Source organism: Antechinus flavipes, chromosome 3 (assembly GCF_016432865.1).
Source record: "Antechinus flavipes isolate AdamAnt ecotype Samford, QLD, Australia chromosome 3, AdamAnt_v2, whole genome shotgun sequence".
In the NCBI taxonomy this organism is placed as follows: Eukaryota; Metazoa; Chordata; class Mammalia; order Dasyuromorphia; family Dasyuridae; genus Antechinus; species Antechinus flavipes.
The window spans coordinates 453,172,173-453,196,233 of record NC_067400.1 but is presented as its reverse complement, the minus strand read 5'-3'; the positions used below and the strand labels follow the sequence as shown (position 1 = coordinate 453,196,233).

The 24,061-nt window shown below is 35.1% G+C and overlaps 1 protein-coding gene across 1 annotated transcript in view; it reads right to left on the bottom strand.

Annotated features, from left to right (window-relative positions):
• Positions 1 to 23,987, bottom strand: part of HSPH1 (heat shock protein family H (Hsp110) member 1) — a 28,101-nt gene extending 4,114 nt beyond the window's left edge. Inside the window, exons 1-14 of the mRNA XM_051986500.1 lie at positions 23,461 to 23,987; positions 20,767 to 20,824; positions 18,571 to 18,711; positions 17,189 to 17,311; positions 16,051 to 16,150; positions 13,652 to 13,785; positions 12,481 to 12,725; positions 11,296 to 11,524; positions 8,984 to 9,090; positions 8,586 to 8,719; positions 6,923 to 7,131; positions 5,237 to 5,368; positions 1,546 to 1,683; positions 319 to 444 (exon numbers count right to left, since the gene is read on the bottom strand). Coding sequence (XP_051842460.1) covers positions 319 to 444; positions 1,546 to 1,683; positions 5,237 to 5,368; positions 6,923 to 7,131; positions 8,586 to 8,719; positions 8,984 to 9,090; positions 11,296 to 11,524; positions 12,481 to 12,725; positions 13,652 to 13,785; positions 16,051 to 16,150; positions 17,189 to 17,311; positions 18,571 to 18,711; positions 20,767 to 20,824; positions 23,461 to 23,567 — 1,983 coding nt within the window. The 5' untranslated portion in view covers positions 23,568 to 23,987. The remainder of the gene's footprint in view (positions 1 to 318; positions 445 to 1,545; positions 1,684 to 5,236; positions 5,369 to 6,922; positions 7,132 to 8,585; positions 8,720 to 8,983; positions 9,091 to 11,295; positions 11,525 to 12,480; positions 12,726 to 13,651; positions 13,786 to 16,050; positions 16,151 to 17,188; positions 17,312 to 18,570; positions 18,712 to 20,766; positions 20,825 to 23,460) is intronic.
• Between the last annotated feature and the right edge of the window lie 74 nt (positions 23,988 to 24,061).

The window sequence follows — 24,061 nt, the reverse complement described above, 5'->3', positions numbered from 1 at the left end:
CACCACACCTTGAACCAAAAACAAAAAACAAAAACCCCTGGAAAATTGCCAATGACCAAAAACTATAGAACTCCAATTTGTGACTTTAGTTTCCGGTAGTCATTGGGTATCAAATGAGACAGGACTGCTTATCATCAGTACTCCCTGCCATGTATAAACAGACAATTCTGACTGATAAATTTCAAATATATGGGGCTTTCATCAGTTTCTATTAAGTTTAAACTACACAGTGCTTTGCAGACCAGAAAACAAAATTTGACAGCCAAAAGACTATACCATCAGGAAGAGTAAGTCCTCTTGTTTACACAATTACCTTACCTGTTCACATATGAACTTTTCATAGGGCCCAGATAGCTTATCCCTGAATTCATAGACATATTCTTCTACAGCATTTTTGGCATCATTCCTTTCTTTCTCAAGCTTGTCTTGCATGATCATCTTGCCCTGCAAAAAGAAATAAAATTTCTCAGATTTTCTGCCTATATTAAACCTTGCTAAAAAAGAGCCCAAATATACTTACATTTTAAAAACTGACTGCAAATTTTAAGTATCTAATATACTTCTGGGTTATGCCAGCCAACACACTTTGCTCTTTGGTTAGAAAGAACTACATAGGTGAATAACTTCATGACATTTTAAAATAGCAGTAGCTATCCTTCATTAACACAGCTATAAATAAACTTAATTCATGAACATGAAAAAAATAAGTACAACTATTTTAATAAAAAGACTTGTTATTCTACATAGACAGTGACCTTCTCATCATCTGCAATAAACACTATTGCAGAGAGAAGAAACAATGAATCTTCAAAAACTCTTATTTCAAACTATTGTAGTTTGACTGAGGTAAGACTTCAAAAACTATGGCCATTTCTGCAATCTCTTAGCATAAAATTAAAAAATAGTATCATCCACACTAGAGAGATGGCAAAGTATAATAGAAGGACTTTTCCATTTACTACCTATACACAACTTTCAGCAAATCAATCTGTATCCCTTTGTAAGGGAAGGGTTAGGCTTTCTCAGGTTCTTTGCTGATCAATTTGAGTCTCTGCTCAGCTGATCAATTTTAAGAGACAAAGTTAGTAAAGTGCTTCACATACATCCTCATAACTCTGATGTAGGTACAACAGTGTATTATCTTTATTTTGTTGATAAGAACACTGAAACTTAAGTCGAATGAGTCCAAAGTCTAGTGATCTGAAACAAGGTTATCGTCAAAGTTTTTTTTTCTTTAAAACTTCCTCAAATGTGACCAATATTTATCCAAGCACACGCAGTTCATATCAAAATATGTGCATTAAGAAATTCTATCAAATATAAGAAAGTTTAATTGTGGATACCAGACAATTTCATTAACATTGTAAGTACTGTTTTAGTTTAAGAGTCTGTTTGACTCACAACTACGAGTCAAACAGATTAGTATTTACATATTTTGCTTGTTCAAATTAAATTAAAACTTATTTGAATATACACACATTAAATCAATTAAATATATTAACCATAATTAGAGCTGTATAAGAAAATATTTGATTGGATACTTACTTCTGTCTCAATATACATATTGAGAAGATCTTTCCCCAACTGCCAGACCAAGTTTGCTTCAATAGGAAGCTCAACATTCACCACCTTTATTTTAGGTTTTTTAGCTTCTGGAGGTTGATCTACTTTCTTTTCATTTGCCTTCAAGAGAGAAAATAATTCTTAAGTATTCTTTTAAAATAACACAGATACATTTATATAAATGAAATGGGGACTCATCACTAAACTGAGAAACCATCTCCATCTTTAGCAAGGGTCATAAGCATAGTCAGAAATAGGATAGTGTCTTATTGTTGAACTTTTGTACAACTATCAATAATCATGTATTCTAATGACTAACATACCTCATAGTCAGAATTTTTCGTGTATCTACTTAAAATCTCTCCTACGATGCTTATGCTATCCTCCCAGAATTATGCCTCAGGCCCCTTATTTCTCCATCTTTGTGGCTCTTCTGTGATCTCTTCAAATTCTTAACATCCTTAGTTTAAGAAGAATGTGATAGTATTTCAAATGAAAATTTAGTCAGAGCTACTTACAATTATTACTTCTACATCCCAGCTAAAATTAGCATGTACAAACCTATAAAAGATCTTTTCTGGATAATCACTAATACGACTTTCTGGAATTTTGGCCTAAGGAAATAAATACTCAATGGGGATTTGAATATTTCTCATTTCAGCTACTTTGGCCTTCCCTTCTCCCCCCAATTTAGCCAGCTTTGCAGGTGATGGAAAAAGATCATAAAATGGTCTGATTCAGTAGCTACCAAATTTGTTTTGTAAATAGATAGCTCAACCTCGAGTCAGAAACCCCTCTTCTACTTGTTTGCTATCCATGCTTCTCCCCCACTACTAATTTAAGGGCATATATTTCCACATCCTGCAAGCAAGAGAACAATTTACAAAAATTCTGGCTCACCATACTAAATGCAAGGCAAGCTGATCAGGTAACAAATATGATACATCAAACTAAGAGTAGAGTACCTGGACCATAAGATATTATGGGATATGATGCAAAGGATATTAAGGAAATTTATAGATTAAAAGTATAAGATAAGATGGAAATTCATAGATCATCTGACACAAGCCTGATTAAGTTAGAGAAGGGACTAAAGCCCAAAAAGTTGGGGACCAAAGAAAGTTCACAAAGCTTGTTATCTAAGTTGGTCCCTAAACTGACCAAAATTATTTCTACTAAAAATTTCACTTCGTTTTGAAGCACTAGAAAATTTTAATAGTAACTATTAGCATTTCTACTTAATGAGCAGCTTATGAATGGTATAGCTTCTTCCACCAAGTGAAGAAGCAGATATGGCTAATATCAAAACAGTCATCTCTTACTGATATCTGGGTCATTACAAGGATGCACAAGAGTGAATAAAGGACAAACTATTTCCCTGAGAGATCATGTTGTCTAATGACTATCATGCACTGCAAATGTTATCTAAATAAAGAAGAAATATAGATACTGACAAGAAACTATATTTTGGCATTCCACCTAGACCGGACAATCAACATCTCCCAAAAAGAATGTATCTATAATTTGACCAGCCAGATAGCCATCATCTCCTGGTACTATTAGCTGTTGCTATCACTATTGATTAAAGGAGAGAGAAGGGAGGTTAAACTGTTGTCGAAAGAAGCAATGTTCTCCTGACATAAAAAAAAAAAAAAATGATAATAAGAACATTTATAGAAAACTAAAAAAATGTGATCAGTGGGTAAAAGGTCAAGTCAGAGGAGTGACACAAAGACTAAGAAAAGAATGACTATTTCTACCCACAGATCTAAAGAAGGCATGAAGAATTATCTACATTTTAATACTTTAAGTAGTATAGAGGATCATTTCAGGATCCTTTTTAAGAACACTGCTTCTGCTGTTTGGGATGAAACTATCAAGAACAGGTGTGACAAACCAACTTGAGGGAACTACTGCTACATAATGGGGAAAAAAAATTGACAAAGTTACTGGACCTGATGGCACTACATTGAAGTAAGTTAGGCTGAAAGGGCTGCATATTTTACATGTCTGCATATTTTAAGAGATTTAAAGATTATATAAAGATTTAAATGATATTTAAAGAGCAAGAGTTTTAAGGTTTAAAAGAATCTATTTGTACCTCAATAAGGAAAGCAAGAATGCCTAATATTTTATTATCATATAGGATATGAAAATTTGCTATTAGACAATTTCTAGAAGTGCAGCATAATATGTAGCAATCAATGAAAACTTGTGATAAGAATACATATTGTCATCCCTTGCCTATCAGAATGGAGAAAGAAAAGCTATATAACTAGACGAAGTTCAATGTTTCCATATAGTCGTTTTTGATGCTATCAATAACTTGAAGAATTGAGAAACTCTATACTTTTGTTTACAAAGATAACTATTCATGAAGAGTGTCACGCTAACAATTATGTCACTGAAGCATATAAAGATGACTTCAATCATAACCTATATGAGTGTCTCCAAGAACTTCATCAGAAACACAGACTTGAAAACTATAAATGATTTTTACAAGTATCAAAAAGCACATGGAATCAAGATAAAGACCACTACTAGGACCTCTCAGATATAGATTTAAAAAGGTCTATACAAAGGAATGTTAGGCCTCTATATAACATGGTTGTGAAACTTAGATTTAATACAGACAACTGAATAGCTTTAATTCTATTGATTAACCTTGTTTAACTGGAAATGGAATGGAGAAGGGAAGAAACTTATAACCAAACTCTAAAATTTGATTATAAAGATAAACTAAGATTATAAAGAGAAAGATATCCAAGATACTGTGATATCACAAGATGAAATATGGTTAAGTAATTGAAAACTTGACATTGAAAGCACTTTAAGAGACTAACTGAAAGAAAGCCTAAAGCAATATGGTAGAAAATATGAAACATGCATCTGGGAAATAGCAGAATGTCAGGAAATTCTATTATTAAAAAAAATGGAGTTACTTTCTTTTTGAATACAAATTCTGGACAAATAAAGCAGAAAGGCCTTTTAGATGGACAGTTATTTATTAAAAGACAAATTTCACATGCATTCAGTGCAAAAAAGATAGAATAGCAAGTTAGTTTTTAGTTCCACTTGCACATGCAAACCATTACCAACTGAATATATCAAATGTTCTATTAGAATATATTGAGAGGTGGCTGTATAAATGCAAACAACTTCATGGTGTTGCTGCTTATTATTACACATATAAACATAAAAATTTATATTATGGGGTAAGAAAGAACTGTTTTTAAAATGTTTTGCTCGTTATTAGTTCTTAATAGTTTTCTCAACACAATACAAAATGACTTTAGGAGTAAATATACTAAGAATCAATCTATCTACACACTTATTTTCTTCTAAGTTAAAAAGATAAAACTTAAAGTGATCAACTAAAAAAGATAAACACACCTCAGGGACACATGCAATACAATTATATCTATGTCTGTTGCCACCAAGAGTTAATATTCTAAGGTAATGAATTAACCAGTTTTTTTTTACTACTAAACGGCAACAAATCTAAGGTTGCTTCAATTAAAAACTTTTGGAATTAAAGCAAAACATTGGATTGACTTAAGTGTTGCTAGTTGATAAAAAATTAACAGAAAAATCCTATGTAAGAATAAATTAACCTGATAATGCTTACACGTTTTAATATTGTCTAATGGAATGAACTAGAAGAATCACTCACTTTGTCAGCATCAGGGATTTTGTTTTCTTCAGAGGGAAGGTCAGGTGAAGGGGGACACTGTGGAGTTTGTTGACCATCAGTTTGTACCTGGGGCTGTGTTCCAGCGTCACTGTTGTCTTGCTGGATATTTTTCTGAAATGAAAGCCCAGGCACAAAGGATGTAGAAAGCATGTGTACTTGATTTTATTAAAGCTAAAGGGCATCAAAAGTCAGTACACTCAATTTCTGCTATACTGTAGGGGAAAAAAAAAAAAAGTATCTAATCAAAGCAAGCTGAATACATATTTGAAATTGAGAAATTTCCAACCTGTAAAAAAAGTTGGTTGAAATTAACATAGCTGTTTTAAAATTTAGGCAATGATGACAACTACCAAGTGTTATCAACATATTTCAGAATCATACACAATTCTCCAAAATTCATAATGCCATGCTCTCAAAAGTGACAGCTCTTATACTATGCTCTGGTCTCTGGTATGGCTCTCATTCTCAGTTGCAATATTCAGAGTATATACAGCCAACTCTCAATTACATGGAGAGAATGCCTTCATCCTTGAAGTCTGTAAATTACGCAGAGTTCTTCATTTTTCAATTTGGCCATGAACACTCCACAAGGGTTACTAAAGCAGAGAGAGGCTATTTTGCTTAGTAGACAGAGCAAAGAAATCTCACTAAAAGTTTAGTAGGGAAGATTTTTGGACTTTTTATAGATAAAAGTCACCTTACATCACAGATGATTGAGAGTTGGCTATAGCTTCTTTTATTCTGAGGAAAAACGCCAAACCCTTATCTGTTAACCTACTTGTGACTCCCTTTCAGTCATGTAGGCTTCAGCTAAAGCAATACATGATTCCTATAAACTTTACTAGGAGTCCAAAAGGCAGGGGAGAGCAAATTGAGGCCAAATATACCAATAGAGATGTTTAGAGCTAATGAAGGAATACCTGAAAAAAGACTGTTAAGTTTATTTCCTTTGATTGAAGTGACTGCTACTTGCCCAGTATCACTGAGAATTGAGTTATAGTTTTAGTTTTGATACATGAGTTTCCCTAACCAAAGTCAGTTTGAAAATCTCTGATGAATACATTAATAAGTTGCTATACTTTGGCATTTTCTCTCAATGTCATTACTGGCTATGCAGGCTATTATTCTGAGACCTATGTTACACAGAAGTTCTTTGTCATTGTCATTCACAGTAAGTAATAAGTTATGCTTTTTAAAAAGCTAGTGTTTAAAAATCACAAAAAGAAAAAAAAATCATTCAGGAATATAAATGCCAGTTTTGGGGTTTTTTTCCATGCAGGGTGGTAGAGTAGGATATCAGCTTTAATATTTATTAGACAAACAAAATAGTTTTTTCTATGGTATAAGTGAGGTAAGCAAAACAACATTCAATAAACACTAAATTATTTCAACCAGTGTCTAGCAGCATATGAAATTAACAAGATCTGGAAAAATATTTAAATTAGAAACTCTCCATTGCTTTAGGTAACGGTTTAAAGACAAAAAACTAAATAATAACTGTAAAATTATTATTTATTGCTACTTCTACTTAATAATTTTTATAGATTAGAATAAATTTTATTTTTAACTTCCACCAATCCCATAAAGTGAGTCATATCACTGCATATATTTCCTATATATGAATATATGCCCCTCTCCCCCCTTTACCCATGTCCTCAAACTTACATCAACATCTGCATTTTCAGGTGGAGGTCGATTCTGATGCTCCGTATCTGTTTCAATGGAGGAACCCTCGCTTTCTTCTGTTGGGATTTTCTCTACCATTGATGCAGTAGATATTGTGAAAATGCCGTGAGTGTTGACACGTACTTTAACTTTAACTTTAGACTTCTCTCCATCTCTCTGAGCTGAAACATTTTGTACTACAAAGCGGCCTAAAACAGAGGAATACATTTGGAAGATTGACAGGGACTGGCAATACTGATGTCACAAAAACTTTAGAAAGAGAAAACAGATACACACCAAATCTAATAGGCTACTCCTCCCCTGGCCCTCCATTACTCTAAGTGTTACATTTCTTTCCAGGCCTACTTGACACAGTCTCTTCCTTTGAATAAAGCCTTCTTGAACTACTCTAGTAGTTCAATTCTTCCTTCTCTCAACTTATGCAGCACCTGCAAGTTGTATCAAACATTCTGCAGCCTGGAATATACAATAATACATTCTCTAAAGCTTTTTTGAATTGGTTGACCTACACTCATATCTTAAGTGGCTTCTAACTTCAAGGTCAATAGTTTCTTTGTACTTCTTCCTAACGAGGGCAATAAAATAAAATAATTATACTAGTTAACATTGATATTGCACTTCCTATGTGTTAATAGTTTTACAAACATCATCTCCTTTGATCTGCCCAACAATCTTGAGAGGCAGGTGCTATGAATGTCCCCAATTTACAGATAAGGAAATTGAGGCAAATAGAGACTAAGCTCAGGATTACATAGCTAGTAAAGTATCTCTTAGAATGTAAGACTAACATAAAAATTTAGATGAAATTCAGCATATATATAATACTTTTAGGTCACTTCAAACACTACTGTAACTTTCACTTATTGGATCTTTTAAAGAGTAATTTTAAATAATTATGATTAGTCAACTCTACTCCTTCCCTTCTGTGTTTTTTGATAAAAGTGTGGAAGATTTAGAATTGAGAATAAAAATGTTAAAAAAAAATTTTAATTGTAATGGTGAATTTCCAAGACAGCCACAAAAATCAAGTGATTACTGTTTAAAAAAAAAAAAAAAAAAGATTATAATGGGTTTGGGCTGTATATGACATTCCATGTTTTATTTATTTTTTAAAAGTTTGGGGCAGGAAAGCAAATTCTATGTAACAGTTACTTTCTTGCATTACCACTCAGTTTCTTCAACCATAAAATGAGGGCTCATAATAGATGATTGAGAAGGTGACTTGCATAAGACATTCTTGAATTTAGGCTCTAATACTTACTAACTGTGTAAACAGAGTCAAGTTAACATTTGAGCATCATTTTACTCATCTGTAAAAATGGGTACATCACCTCTTTCCAGGGTTATTATGAGGATGAAAGGAAAACAAAGTGTTTGCAAACCTTGAAACACTAAATAAATGTCACAGACTAAAATGAACAGAGTAAGAACCAGTATCATAATATAAAGACGGTGCTTTGTGGTGTTTCGCCTTCTGAACTCAAAAATATTCCCTTCCATTTAAAAAAAGTGTTCTTAGGTGCAATATCCAGTGTCATGCAGTTGTTAATTACAACTCCAGAATTTTTTTTTTTTGGGGGGGGGGGGGGAGGAGGAGGGAGGATTAGGGGGGAGAATCAACAGACTAGGACCTTGTACTTACCAATTTTTGCTTCTGGGTATGGAAAGCCTTCAGGATCAGAGTAAAAGGCTTCTAACTCAAAGGGACCTTTCCTATAAAAAGTGAGAACTTTGGAGAATGGAGCGGCATGATTCCTGCTGAACACTTCATGAACACTAAGATTAGAAGAGAAGACAAAGGTCATTAATAGTTCCATTTAATGCAGTAAAATAACCTTCAACTAAATCCTAATAGTTAACCTGAAAAAAATGCTTCTATCTCATTGTTTCACCTAAATAAATTTAAGAATAGTAACAATTGATTCAGAGAAGTTTCTATTAGACATTCTCTATGAAAATCTACTAAAGCATATTAGGTTTTTTTTCTCCTGTGTATTAAGACAAAGATTTTCTTTATTTAGAGATATATCAACTACTTACCCTTCAGCATCTTCAGAGTCATTATTCCAGACTAAAGAGATTGGGAAAGGAACTGCATCTGTGACTGAAAACTCTCGTACTTTAAATGCTGGTGAGAGAATGGCACACTGAAAAAAAAAGAATACAAGTTATTGCTGGATTGTCGTGGCTCCTTACAGATTTCTGTCAAGTCATACTTGGTTTTAATGTTCTTTTCTGGTAATACAAAGATAGGATAGGATTGAAGAGTTTGAATGTTTTTTTAAAACTCTGGTCTCCAAAGGTCTTTCCAAATCACCCATACAAATAAGTGAACATGTAGACTCATTTCTGAAAAGTTATGCATATATTTCAATAGTTTTAAGCCACAAGATCTGCCTCCTGTCCTCAAGTTAAAATAGACAAAATTTCTAAAATAAAAATATAAGAATAACATATATGTTCAACATTCAACTTTATGCCAGAATGTTCAATACTTTATTTTGCAAATTGGAGAAAAGAGTGACTATTAGGGTAAGCACAAACTGCTCTTAAATTCAGTAAATAAAATGAAAACTTATCTGACTTACCAGAAAGGTATTATGTATGTGTCAATAATCTTGTAGTGAGAGAGGACAAAGTCCAGGTCTATACCTAATTGTTTCTATCATTCTAGACAAATCATTTCACTTTTGAGAATTTTAATTTCCTCCAAGATAAAGCAGGCAGTGGGGAACATAGACTAAAGGTCTGCTAACATTAGGAGAAACAGAATGGCCAAGGGAGATAATCAAATCTGCTCTGGAGAGGTTTCTAAGAGACAGAATTTAGTTTCTTTCAAAATGTTTAAGTCAGAATTCTACATATTATGAACCAGCATTTTTCTCCAAAGTTCTTGATAAATGTTAAAACAATGGCAGCTTTGCTATTATCACTTGTATTAGACATCCCACAAAAATAATAGATTCCCTTCAAAAATGTAATTTCCTGCAACTTTGGTTTTCAAAGATAGAATAACTCTGAGTTAATAGGACAAATCCAATTAACATTAACTTTACCACAGGCTAACATGTTTAAATATTTGTATGTATGTGTACACCTCTAACCATTCTTATTGTTCTTTATGTTTAACTGAACACCCTCTTGAAACATAAACCTCATTTCTTAAGGTTTAATTCTGCTTCTAAGTATTTAATCTATTTAGTCTATCTGGCACCTAAATAAACCAGGGAAACTATTAAAATGTGTACACTTAGCAGTACCAGATCTACACACAAAAGAGACCAAAAATGAGGGAAAAGGACCACATACACAAAAAAATGTTCACAGCAACTCTTTTTTTCCCAGTAGCAAAGAAATGGACATTGAGGAATTGTCCCTCAATTAGGGAATGGCTGAATAGTAAGGGGATGGCTTCAGAGAAACCTGGGAAATTTGTATAAACAAATGCAAAGTAAAAGGAGCAGAACAATTTATAAAAGAACAATACTATTATAAACAACTTTGAAACATATTTTACCTCCAGATATAGAGCTGTTAAGACTTAAGAGTGCAGGTTAAAAATATATATATATATATATACTAAATGGTTTCTGAGATCCTGAGTTGAGGGATTCAGTATGTGCCTTCCCTTGAGACTTAAAAACAATCACTGCCACAAACCCAAAAAGACACTGAGGGGAAATCCATTCAAAGGCTAGGCATGTGTTAGTAAAAATAACAAAAATTTCCTATCACTCAGTCAGCAAGCATTAATTTTCAAGGTAAAAAGAGTCATCAGTTTGAAAATGGAAAAATAACAAATTATGGTTAAAGTTAGCCAAGGAAAAAGAACTGCTGTCTTGAGGCAATATGACAGCTGGACATGGACAGCAAAGGTTGGCTCTGCTAATGTCTAAAGAATAAACAGCCCCAGGAGGTAGCAAATTCTCCCTCAGTAAAAGTTTTCATGCAAAAACTGAATGACCATTGGCTGATTATGACGTTGAAGTCATTCTCCTTCAGGTAACGGTTTCTGAAGTTCTGAATTAAGTGACTCAGTCTGTTATTTTTATCTGCCTTCCCTTGAGAGACTTAAAAACAACCACCATTACAACAACTCTGTTTTTAGAGACATTTCAGGAGGAGCAATAAGGTCACGAATGAGAACTCCTCTCAGTTTTAAGAAACTGTAATTACATCAAAGACTTTTTGCAAGACACCCTAGATGTATTGGAATAGGCCAGGGACATTTTAGGAGCCAGGTATTTCCAGGCATGGATGGTTTCTTTACATATCTTAAATAAGATGCTATGTAATCATATCTTCTAGAAATCATCAATATGTTTTTTTAAGTAGCTGAGGGCAGAGCTTACCTGTAGAGCACAACCTCTGGCTACAGCTTCATCAGCATTCAGAGTAGTGCTGACGTCTTTCCCAAAAAATTTGGCAATCTTCTCTTTTACTGCAGGGATTCTTGTAGTGCCTCCAACAATCTCTACAGCACTTATATCTTCCACTTGGAGCTGGGTTTGTTCCATTAATGAGGTAAGGGGCTTGTCTATCTTTTGCAGGAGATCAGCACATAACTCTTCAAACTGAGCTCTAGACAAGGAAAAGTTTATTTTTGAAAAACAAAACAAAAATCACCCAGTAAACTCTAGTGTTTCAGGATTTAAATGTGTAGACAGTGAAGTGCTTTCTAAACTTAGAAAACCTTTTAATATATAACCCAGAAACATGATTCACTATTGATTGACTTACTCCTTGAATCAGCCTTTATCACACACCTATATGCTAGAGGTTGGGAATATCAAGATAAAAATCAGATATTCTTGTTCACACCAGAGTTTATAGGCACATATTTAAGTATATACTATACTTATCCAAATCCAAAGAAGCTCTTCCATTGGGAGCAGAGAAAAATCAAGAAAGGCTTAATGTAAAAGTTTTTTTTTAGAGAGGAATTCCATCAGATGGAGATGAGAGAGTATATATCCAGACATGGATGAAGTAAGCTACAAAAGTATAAAGCCAGGTGATGGTGTCACATATGAGGAAGAACAAGTTGTATCATGGAGAGAAAGGAGCAATACATTAGACTGCAAAGATGGATTGGAGGGTAGGTTGTGAAGGCCTTTAAAAGTCAAAAGAAGCTTCTATTTGTTTCTAAAAGCAATGATGGAGAGAAGAGAACTTTAATGGAAGGAGTGAAATGGAATGATAGAATTACAAAACTATTTTAACACTCTTAACTAGTATGGTAGCTTTTTGAGTAGTGAGAAAAGCATAAGGACACACTACTCATTCTTTTCAGTGCCCAAGTCAGTTTATCTCAAAAACTTTTGAGTAGCCAATATTTATAACCTCAAAAATAGTTTTTTAAAAAATCCAGTCAAAAGACTGCACTAAACATTAAATCTATCTAAGACTCTCTCCACACACACACTTTGGCACTCTTCAAAATTGTTTATTAATTTTGGCTTTAGTTCTGTCTTATGAAAATAACTTAAGGAATATGTCTCGATTCTCTTGACAACAATTTCACATCAACAACTTACCTGTTCATCTTTCCAGAAATATCTATATCATTCATAAAGCACTCAATATTCAGTGGGAGGTCCATGCTATTAGAGCTCATCAGCTTTTTCAGTTTCTCACATTCCTGATAGAGACGTAGGAGCGCTCGAATTTTAGATTTGGCATCCAATTTGTATTTAGTTTTAATTTCTGCACAGAAGTGCTCCACCAATTTTTCATCAAAGTTTCTCCCTCCCAAGAAAGGATCAAAAGCTGTTCCTAGAACCTAATTAAAAAAAACAAAACAAAACATTAACTCATTTAGAGTCAATTTTTTAACTAACATTCCCACTCCCTTAGATGTCATCAAGATGCTCTTCTAAAGAAACTTAAATAGTTCCCTGGATAATTTACATCTATAGATTATGTATAATGAGAAAATATTAAGAACTTTTTTAAAATAGAAAATCGTATTAACTACCATCTGTCTCAATTTATTAGAATGAGAAACTCTCAGATGGTGAAAGGAACTTCAAGGTCATCAGTGTAAGCCGTGACCTGAAAACATGAATGCTTTCTATTACATTCCCAAGAATGAATAACCCAGCTTCTGTTCTGTAATCTCTTATGACAGGAAACACTAGTTCTCAGAAGTTGTTGGAAATAAACTCAGCCATACAATAAGCTCTGCTCTCTGCCCTCAGTTCTGTCCTTTAGAGTCAAACCCTAACTTTAACTCTTCTCTAAAGTACCCAAGTACTTGAGGTTTTCTTTTCCAGGCTAAATATGAGCAGGTTCTTTAAACCAATGTTCACAAGATGCTTTTCCACCTTCCCACCCCCACTAACAGCAGCCTTCCTCTGAATTCATAGTAGCCTGTCAAAACTTTCATAAAATATCTAGAGCTGGACATTACATTCCTTCACAGACAAGATGATCATACTTGCAGGGACTCTGGATCAATGGGTAAACATGAGAGGACCTGGGTCAAAACTTTTTTTTCCACATAAACAGCTTTCTGATCACAATTCTTCTTCTTATACTTTATTTTTTTTTTCCTTTTACTTGCCAGGATTTGAACCCCATCACTGGGTACAAATGAATAGAAGAAAATACTGATCTGGTTATGATCAAATATTTGTTACAGATTTGATTGTTTAGTTTCACTAAGTTACTTTAATTTGAACCTGTGACTTGGACAAATGTAACTACCTTCACTTTACTCTTGTTGAAAGCACAGGCAGATACTTGGAAAGCTGAATGTCCCATATCAACAAAGACCACAATTCGTGGTTTTTCATCTGCGCCTGGAAGATCTTGTTTATAAATTCCATAATTCAAAGCAACTACAAAAAAAAAAAAAAAAGAAAGAAACAAGTGGATGAAAGAATTAAAACAAGTTACATAAAACAATAAGTTGTAATAGGATGACATGCAGAAATAATACAGAATACTAAGATGAACTAACTAAATGGATAATGTATCCTTTTTATAGAATATAGTCATTGTTTTTATAGAATTTATAGAATATTCTATTTATAGAATAGTCACTGTTTAGTTTCATTTGCTTTAGAAAATATAGCATTATTGCAATAAATTAAATATGGAAAATTTTAAAGAAATTTCAAGAATTTCAAATTGGAAGTACAAGAAATATAAGGGGAAAAAAAATGGATGACGAGGGCTTTGAATGTCAGGATAAGTCTGGATCTCATTTGGTGAAATATTTATTTCCATCTGACAAGGTTGTACTTTCTTACATTTCTGCACCAAAACCTCATCAGGGACCCTAAAGAACTCCCTGCGTTCCCCTCACTTTACCACTTGCTATTTATTTTATTTACAACCTGTTTTCATTTGAAGAGAAGCTTCTTGAAGATGGGGGGGGAGGGTGTTCATATTTGTATAGCCAGCCCTTCACTACAGTAAGTACTTCATCTAAGTTTAACATCTCTACAAAATGAAGCTAGTATTTGAATAGGGAAGTAGAATAGAAGTTAGCAAGTAGTGCCTCTTAGAAAGATTAGTTTGGCAGTACTAAGCAATCTGAGGGGACAAATACTGGAGTGGGACATGTAAACTAGAGAAAGAAAATCTATTGATAAGGTTTAATACTCCAGTAATGAGGACCTGACCTTGGTTATTTTAGTAGGAAAAAGAATTGTAGAAATTAGTAAGTCACTCAGGCAAAACTTTTTTAAGCTATAAAGAAAGGCAAAAAAAAAAAAAAACTTAATTGAGATTATGAGGAACCTTGGAAAATAGTACCAAAAGTCCAGGGAAGAAAGAATATATAAAAGGAGGGGGCAAAGTAAAGCAGATGTCACTAGGTTTGACATCAGGAAAAATAAAAGTACATTGAGATTTTTATAATAAATTGGTCACATGAACTTTGAAAGGGTAGTTTTAGTAGAATAGTTGGTAAGAAAGCCTAAACACAAAAATGATTGTGGGATAAATAATGACAGAAGTGAATATAAAGATTACTCTTAAATATAAAGTAGACTACTTTATCTACAAGTTTATAAGAATACTTTAACTGTAGTTAAAATGGTTAAGTAGATCAAGGCTTGAGGGAAAGTTGGTCTAGAACAATAGTTCTCATGGTGTGATGTGTGGATTTCTGGGGGTCTACAAGACCATTTCACACTGTTCACAAAGTCAAAGAAATTTTCAAAGAAACACTAAGTTATTATTTGTCTATTAAGAATTTCTTTCTTTTCTAACTACATACCAGTATAAGGCAGATTTTCTCCAGATATTTCAAATAATAGATATATCAGATTAAAGGCAAAAATAGATAAAAGAATCTAGCTGCCTTCTATTACTCCACTAAAAACATTAAAAGAGATATGCAAAAATATATTTAAAATGCTTTTTGTTTTTTTTTTTTTATTTTGGAAAAGTTTTTTTCCATAAGAATGATATTCATGTTAAGATATATTTAAAAGGTTATTGTTATATCAGTCTTAACTTGAAACATGGCAAATATTTTGTTTATAAACAAAATCTCCGGGGTCCTCAGTTTTTAATACTCTGAAGGGAGAATCTGAGACAATATAATTTGAGTTCTGAAAGAAAAACCACATCAACTCCTCCAGTTCTATAAAAAGTATAGCTATTTATCTACTTAAGATCTAAGGGATAATTTAACATCTACATATTAACCAATAATTACAAAGTTTATAAAGCGGAATGTAGGTTGTTCTTTAACCATAAAAATAAATGAGCAGGAGAGGCCTTAATCTATGGATGAATTTAATCCAAGAGCAGAAAAATCCTAAAAGCTTTCCTTGAGAAACAATTATGTTAACACTGTTTCCTTATCTGACACTCTTTGAGGTTGTTTTTGTTGTCTGATCCAACCTGTGGTTTCACTGCTATAGGGAACTCCTAGGAAGCAAATTCCCTCTTTCAGTGCAAATTGACACCTGAATGACAATTTAGAATTATCTTTTAATATAACCCAAAGTCCAAAAATAAAGTCTAAAAGAGTGGCATATTAATAGGCAACTTTGTTTATATTTTATGGTTCTAACCTTCCTTCCTCTGGCAAAAGTACTTGAAATTTCTTTCTAATGCTCATTCTGCACTAAAACTTTCTTTCTTACCTGCTGTCATGTCATTCATTAGTCTTAGGCAGTTTAAGCCAACAATCTGAGCAGCATCCAATACAGACCTTCTTTCGGCATCTGTGAAAAATGATGGAACCTGAAACAAGATGATTTGAAAAATTATTTTCTTTGTCAATCTTACTTAGGTTGAATGTCTTCACAATCATCCTTTGAAACAGCTATTCTGCCTCTAAAGAAATTAATAGTGAAGCTAGAATGTGAGTGTGGTCCCAACTACTAGATGGCTTATTATTTGGGAGTTTTGAGCTAGAGTAGAGCTTAGTTGATTAGGTGTCTGCCCTGATTCTGCCACCAATCTATAGAACCTCTGGTAGTAAGGGGTCCCCAATATTATCTAACCAGGGGCAAACTAGCCCATTCTGGGGAAGAAAAAAAAAAAAAAAAAAAAAAGGGCAGCATCAAGCTTCTGTACTGATCAGCAGTGGAATTAGGCCTACAAGTGACCAATGAATTTTCATCTTGGGCAAGAGGAAGACCCAGTCTCACACTTCATTAAAATGTCAAATCATTATTTAACATGTTCACAGTTTAACAAACCAGTGGCAAAATAGGAGTTTGTTTTACCACAGCTTTTTCCAAATAATACTTTTTTGGGAGATCAAGTAGATGTCCCAAAGATATCTTGCAAACTGATGCCAGACTTTAACTGGCATATTAAGTAACTAACAGGCAATTGATATAAATGACACAATTTTTTTAAAAAAATATCACACTGAAGCAGTTATGAACTGTTCATGTAGACATGCAAAATACAGACTATCAATCAATTCAAAATGTAGACATAAGCCAATGATTCCTTCCACATATCTGGAATGATCTGGTTTGCAAGTATCTAAAAGTATGTAGTATCACATTGACATGCCCAAATAACAGCTCACAAGATGAAGATTTTCAATTATGCCCACACAATTGTAGTTAATAAAATTTATTTTCTATGGCAGGATTTAAATTAGATTATGAGTTAGTCTCCAGCACATTCTTCAGGGTAAGGAAAGAGATAACAGCTAGAACAACATTGGCAGATACTAAAGAAATCTAAATTTATCACTTTAACTTGATGAGCAAAACAGATTATTTGTTATCTTTTCCGATTTACTATAATACAACTACTTACTGAAATAACACAGTCTGACACAGGTTTTTTGAGGTTGTTCTCGGCAGTTTCCTTTAACTTAGTTAACAGCATAGCAGTTATTTGTTCCACACTAAAGTAATGTTCTTCATCCATGTACATTACCTATTAGGGAAGAAGAAAAAAAAAAAAAAGGCCAAACCATTTAACTTACCTTCCATAATTAGTATATGCCCTATCATTTCCCTTTCTTCTAAGGTTATTAACATCCACAAGTCATGGAACATAAATTAGACACCAAGCACATTTTCAATGGTACATCCATTTTTTTCCCCTCCAAGGAACTGAATATCAATGTCCAGAAAATGTTTATTATGAACAAAAGATTCATCTGTTAGATGTTTTCTGTAGTTGTAACAAAATTGTCCTTAGAAATTCTTTTGTAGCTTACAATTCAAGAAAAGTTCAAATCAACCAACTACATTTGTTATATACTTTACTATTAGTAAGCCAGTTATTCTGCCTTCTAGTGTTTTTCTGCAGTTGTTAATACAAAACTATTCAGGTTTGTAAAACAATTTTAAAATACCAGGTAGTTTTAGTACCTTCAAACTCTTAAGATTCTGTAAATTTAGAACATCTCACTTCTCGCTTGAATTGTAGAATGTTTGTGAGCCTGAATCATAGGCATATTTTCCTTAAATACTTAAAACTACTACAATCTATCTATTCTTTACAAAACTATAATCCAATTATTTTAATACTTCCAACTTCCCTTATATTTAAATGGTCATCTTATTTTTCTCCTAAAGGTTGAGATACTTTTCAGAGATATCTTACAAGTAATATAGTCATATGTAATTTATTTCCAATCCTAGTTTTATGAATATTAGGTTAAGTTAACACTATATAATAAAAGATAAGAAAGAAAATAGTCTAAAACAAAGCAAAGAGGCTATTGATTATTCTTATTTAGACGGCAGTCAGAAATGAGGAAATATAACAAGCCTAATGATTTAAACAAACCAACAAATCAATTTAGCTTTTAAAATCTACTTAATTTTTAGTAACTTGAGAATTTCCAGTAAGTTGGGGAAAACTGACAAATTGCTTTAAGAGTATGTATAATTTCGCATAACCTATCAGATTCTTGTTATCTTGGGGAAAGAGGGAGAAAAAAAAGGGGGAGAAAATTTAGAATTCAAAATCTTACAACAATGAATGCTGCAAACTATTTTGTACTGGAAGAAAAATTTGGAGTTCTAAATTCTATACTGATGAATGGTGAAACCTATCTTTACATGTAATTGGAAAAAAATACTATTAAATTGCAAAAGACCAGCTCTTACAATCAACTAGTTTTCAATTATGTTTTCATTGTGAATAATTTCTTTACCAGATTAAAAAAAATTCAATTACATTACCTTTATTCCAACTCCTCCATTTTTCATGGGAACCAAGTCGAAACTCAGATTTTCTTTTTCTTTTTGAACAAAAGGATCATTAAATGCTCGACCATGAAATCTCTTGAAGCTATATACTGTATTGTTCGCATGAGTGATTTGCTGAAGGAAAAAAAAAAAAGTTTAAGGTGTTTACTCTCCTTCTTTCCTACCTCCTGGGAACAATACCCTACAATAGCAGTTAGAACAACCCTGGTGATGACACACATGTAGATCCCAGCAGATCAAAGGTCATAACATTTCCCTGAGAAGTAAACCTGCTTATGGCCATTCTTTCAATAAAAACAAACAGAATGACTGAAATTTTTTTACATCATTTTTTTTTTCCTAAAGCAAAGTAAAAAAGAGCCACAAGAATGAATTCTTTGCTGTTTTAAAACCACTAAGGCAGTGTATCCTATAGCCCAAATTGAACTTTCAGAATGAGGGTGTAGTCTAACAAGTAATAATATAGTGGCACAAAGCCATTGTAAAACTATTGTTTTACTTTACAAATTCTCTTAAAAAAACCAAACACCCACTCTCCCACCCCCACATAAAACAAAATAGTTTTACTAATTGTGTGGGGGGGTGGGGAATCTATAGGTATGGAAATTTTTCCTTTATATGTGATCAAAGACTCATTAGCTTGAAAAATCTCCTCAAATACAAATTATCACAAGGCTACATTACTTTAAATCCTGGCAGCTTTTAATATAATCATCACTTAAAAACATGCTATTCCCTTGAGTTAGTTTTGTGGGATTCCAAATCAAAGTAATATGTTTTAACTAGAGGCTTTTGTATCAAGTCCCCCCTGTCCCCAATTATTTTATTGGTTAGAGCAGTAGAGCAAAAACTAGAATGTGAAATTGAAAGAATAGCTTTCCCATAAAGCTTTAGAATGTTATCGGTTTTCAAACATAAGTGTACCATGTAAAATATTCCTAATAAACATTACTATTTGAATATCTTCCTCTAAAACTTTGCCAATCCTTAACTATTTTCTACATCTCTTCCCCAATGAAAATGAAAGCAGGGACAAAGACTAGGACAATATGCAAGGTATTATTTATTCCCTCATTCATTTCATGTGCTGTATGCCACACCAAGGACTTGAGTCTAAGTTTTTAATCTAGATGCTCTCAAAAAATATTTTGTTAATACTTTCATATAGAAATTTCTTGTAACAGATGGCAAACTACTGATGAGCCAGGTGTGGCTCTAAGATTAATTTTCCTTTCAATGACTAAATAGGTATATCCTCATGTGAAGAGTATAGCTACAAACTCTAACACAATTCAAACTATCTTAAATGGCAATATCCCAACAGAGTCATTTTGAGCTTTACTCTCTATGTGGAGCTTGCTCTGCATGTTTCTCTTTGTTTCATTCTGTCTTCATCTCTTTCACTCACTCTTTATTTCAGAAGATTATCAATTTAGATCTGTAAGGAACCTCATAGCAGAGTTCAACCTCTGCATTTAATAAATTAGAAAATCAGGGCCCAGAAGCTAAATTACATAGAATTAAACATTATCAAAAATGAAACAAGAAATTTCAAGTACTTGAAGATAGAAATGTTAACTACAGTAGGTACATAGTATCTCATTCAATAAAATAAAAAGGTCAAGAATGCAGATAATGCCCTAGGATAGCCCACAAATCCTTGTCCCTGGTTGAGCATGGTGGTGTGAAGCCTAAGATACATAAGGCTTGATGGTATTTCCTTGGCACCCCTGTATGCTGGTCTCATGAAGTAGACCAAGGTCCTCTGTCAGGGAATAGAAACCAATCAGATCCATCTGGGACCCTGACTCCTCTATATAAAACCTGACTGGGTTGACCCAGATGTTTCTGATATCAAAGTAAGTATGTAGATTGCACAGAGCCTCAGCTGACTTCCTCACTTTCCTTCTCCTTCTTGGCATAAGGACATGCTGTCCAAGGAAACATGCTTTATTGTTCTTGCTTGCTTTGACTGTCTAATTATTAGGCCTTGTGGTAAGAAGGGACCAATAAAAGTCTATTGCTTTCAGCATTCACTAGCATATCTGACACAAACATACATTAATTATTTAAAGACAATCTTAACTTAGACAATTCTGATGAACATTTTCTATTTGCTCTTTGCAATTACTTAAGTGATCAGAACTATTTCTTCCCCAAAGGACATACCTGATTTTTAGCTGCAACTCCAATTGTTCTGTTTTTTGATCCAAATGATATTACTGATCTGAAGAAGAAATATATGCCACATTTAAAACGATAAAAAGCAACATTCTAACAGGCGCTGGGAATAATCACCTAACTAACCAAAGGCTCCAAATAGAATTCCAGAAACCAGGAGCTCCACAGAACAATGACTATGCTTGCCAGCCTATTTTGATAATATCTTTAACATGGTGTCAGAGCAGAAGTTAAGTTTTTGATAAAAGAGAATTAATAGGAATTCCACAACTATGTGTTCTATAATAAGTTAATGCTGAAGGTTCCTGGTCCCAAGCATATTTAGGAATATCTTCCAGTAATAACATCAATTTATATTATTGCCACAATATCTAAGTGATGTTTAAATATCTTCTAAAATTTTTCTGACCCAGAATGCTTTTCCTCCTCTCCTTTTGAATGGAAATGGGAGCAGGGATGAAGGCAAGGATAATGTCCTAAAGTCATTCCCTTTCCCATTTCATATACTATATTCCACCAGGGACTGGAGTATTAATCTTTAACCCAGAGTTAATATGTAAAATACTCATTTTCATTCTTTTTTACTACTAATACTTTCATAACCTCTTCTGGCATTTATATATACTGAAATAAGCAAGTGGAATCTTGATTACCACTGAAACTAATCTATCTACATGAAGGAAAAAACAAAGGGCCGTGGAAACAGAAATAGACAGAATGGCAAGTAAAAGGCAGAAGACTAGTAGTAGAATGTCACTTAAATGCCAGACCTCTATTTCTGATCTATATAGAGAGTTTTTACCTTATCACTGAAAAGAAAACCATCCACAGTAAAGACAAAAAAAAAAAAAAGGGTGGGGTGGGGTGGGTAAGAGATTTCATTAAGTCTACATAATTAATTTATAGGTTAAAAAAAAAAAAAAAAAAAAAAAGACTCCTAGACTAAATGCTTTAAGGATGGAGAAAGGCAGAGACCTGAGAAGTAGAAACTGGAAGATGAAAGGTTGGAAAAACACCTGGTCAGAGCAGTTTGGCAAAGTAGCAGGCACTACATAGTTTCTTACTCTGCGTAAGGCCTATACTAGATTAATTTATACCATATTTCAATTTTAAGATTCTACCATTTTAGATCTGAAGATTAAAAAGTACTTTCACAAAAGGGTAGGATTCCATTTATTTGCTCATTTTACTTAAAAACAAACAAACAGTAAGAGGAGACATTTAATGCAAGTAACTAAACACATTTTCAAACCCTCATTAGATATTTCTAATCTTCACTGAATTTAGGAGGATACTTAAGAGCTTGTTTTAATTGACTAGCTAAACATTTATGATTAACTTGGGTTGTTTTTTGGTCCCTACTCCAATGTTTAAATAAAAAGTTTGGCTGGGTTAGAAGAGTACATTTTCTGATGTCTGACTCCCGTGTTGAAAGCTTCAGTCTGCTTCCCCAGTTTTCCAATACAGATCTAGCAGAGTTGTGCCTTGTCCTAATAATAATAAACAAGTCTCTCCAAACTTTTGCTTAGAAAATCACAGGTTTCTGGTTTTATATTTGCCTTCACAAAATGGTGGTTATACCTAAGGGACAAAAACAAGGGCTGCCTTTCAGCCGTGGTTTCCTCTGGCCCTGTCCAAATTGTCCCCGTGCTCAAAGAGCCGGCTAGGACAATGTGCTGGATACAATCTCGTTAACTCGCCAATGGGGGGAGCCTTCTGCTAGCCCATCAGTACAGATGAAGCGTCCAGCATCTTCTCTACTAAGCGTTTCAAATTTCCCGAATGGCTACAGAGGATTCTGGCCAAGCGCAACCATTCTGCATTGTTCCATAGGCACTCAAAGCCCGAAAAGCACGAGCAGTCTGCCTTCTCACTCCCAAACTTTCACTGACCTGGGGGCACCCCGTGCCCCGAAATCAGCGAAGGCTACAGCCTACGGCCCCTCAGTCTCGCGGAAGGCCCATGGACTGGTTTGCAGACGGTCGCCCCTAGCAGCCGCCCCGCAAACAGGGCGGAGACGTCAGGGAGAGAAAAGCCCCTCCCTCACGTCCGCACCCCAGGGGGACGGCGAGCTCTGGAAGCTTCCGAGGCAGAGGAGCGAGTGCGGCCGCGGCAGGTCACGGGTGCTCCGCTGTGCGGCGCTAAGATCCACGCTCTGGCTGGCAGCCGGGGCGGAGGGAAGGGGGAGGGCGGGCAGGCAGGCAGCCTGGAGGCGGCTCCGCCGCGCTGATAGCAAAAGCCGGGTGGGGGGAAAGCGGGGGCGATCGGAGACCGAGGATGCTCCCTGGGGGCAGGCCATAGAAATCGGGGCAGAAGCTTGGGCTTTGTCGCAGTCAGATAGCCCAAAAGTTGACAAAAAAGACAGAAAACGAATTAATGATGGTTTTTTCCCCACCCAGAACCACCCCATGCCCTTTCCAGAGTAGATAACCTAGAGATGAGTCCTCCATCCTACTATACCCCCCCCCCAATATTCTAAAGGAATCACGCTCACTCCTCTTGGCCCCAAACTTAAGAATGGGGAGATTTTGGAGGCGGAGATGCGCGTGGAGAAGGGAAAAGCTCCAACACCTGACTTTCTCTCAGCCTGCCTCAGCCCTTTCCCCTCGCCCTCCCTAAGCTGTTTTTTCACCTGTCTCCCTTCCCCCCACAGTCGCGGCCCCTTGGGGCACACACACTTACGGGGTGCACCGGTCGCTGAACTCGTTGGCGATGGTCTCGATTCCTCCAGCCCGGGCCACTGCAATGTAGCAGCTCTGGGAGCCCACGTCCAGCCCCACTACCGACATGGCTGTAGCTGCTGTTTTCTTCTACTGCCCGCGCACTGCTTCTCGCAGGGTCCGCCCGAGTGCTGCTGCTGGCGCTGTTGCTGTTGCTGTTGCTATTGCTATTGCTGTTGCTGCTGCTGCTGCTGCTGCTGCTGTCTCGCGCCTGCTCAGCGAGAAAAGGCTCTGACAGACCCGACTCACGGTGCCGAGTGGGGTGGGGGGGGGAGGGAGAGAGGACAGACGTGCCTGGCCCGCTTTGCCTGCTGGTCTAGCTCGCCAAGAAGCACGCGCACCTGCTCCTTCCTTCACTCTCGGGTTAGTACTACGGACCCCGAATGACTGACCCAGACAGAAAGGAAATCCGGCCTCCTCTGCTTTATGTAGTCTTCTGCTGAGAACTTTCCAGAATCTGCGGCATTTACTCCCCGGCGCCTCCGCCGGCTCCCCTCCCTAAACCCTCCCCTTACCACGTGCCATTTCCGCTTCCGTCTTCTCGAGCCTTCTCGAAAGATTCT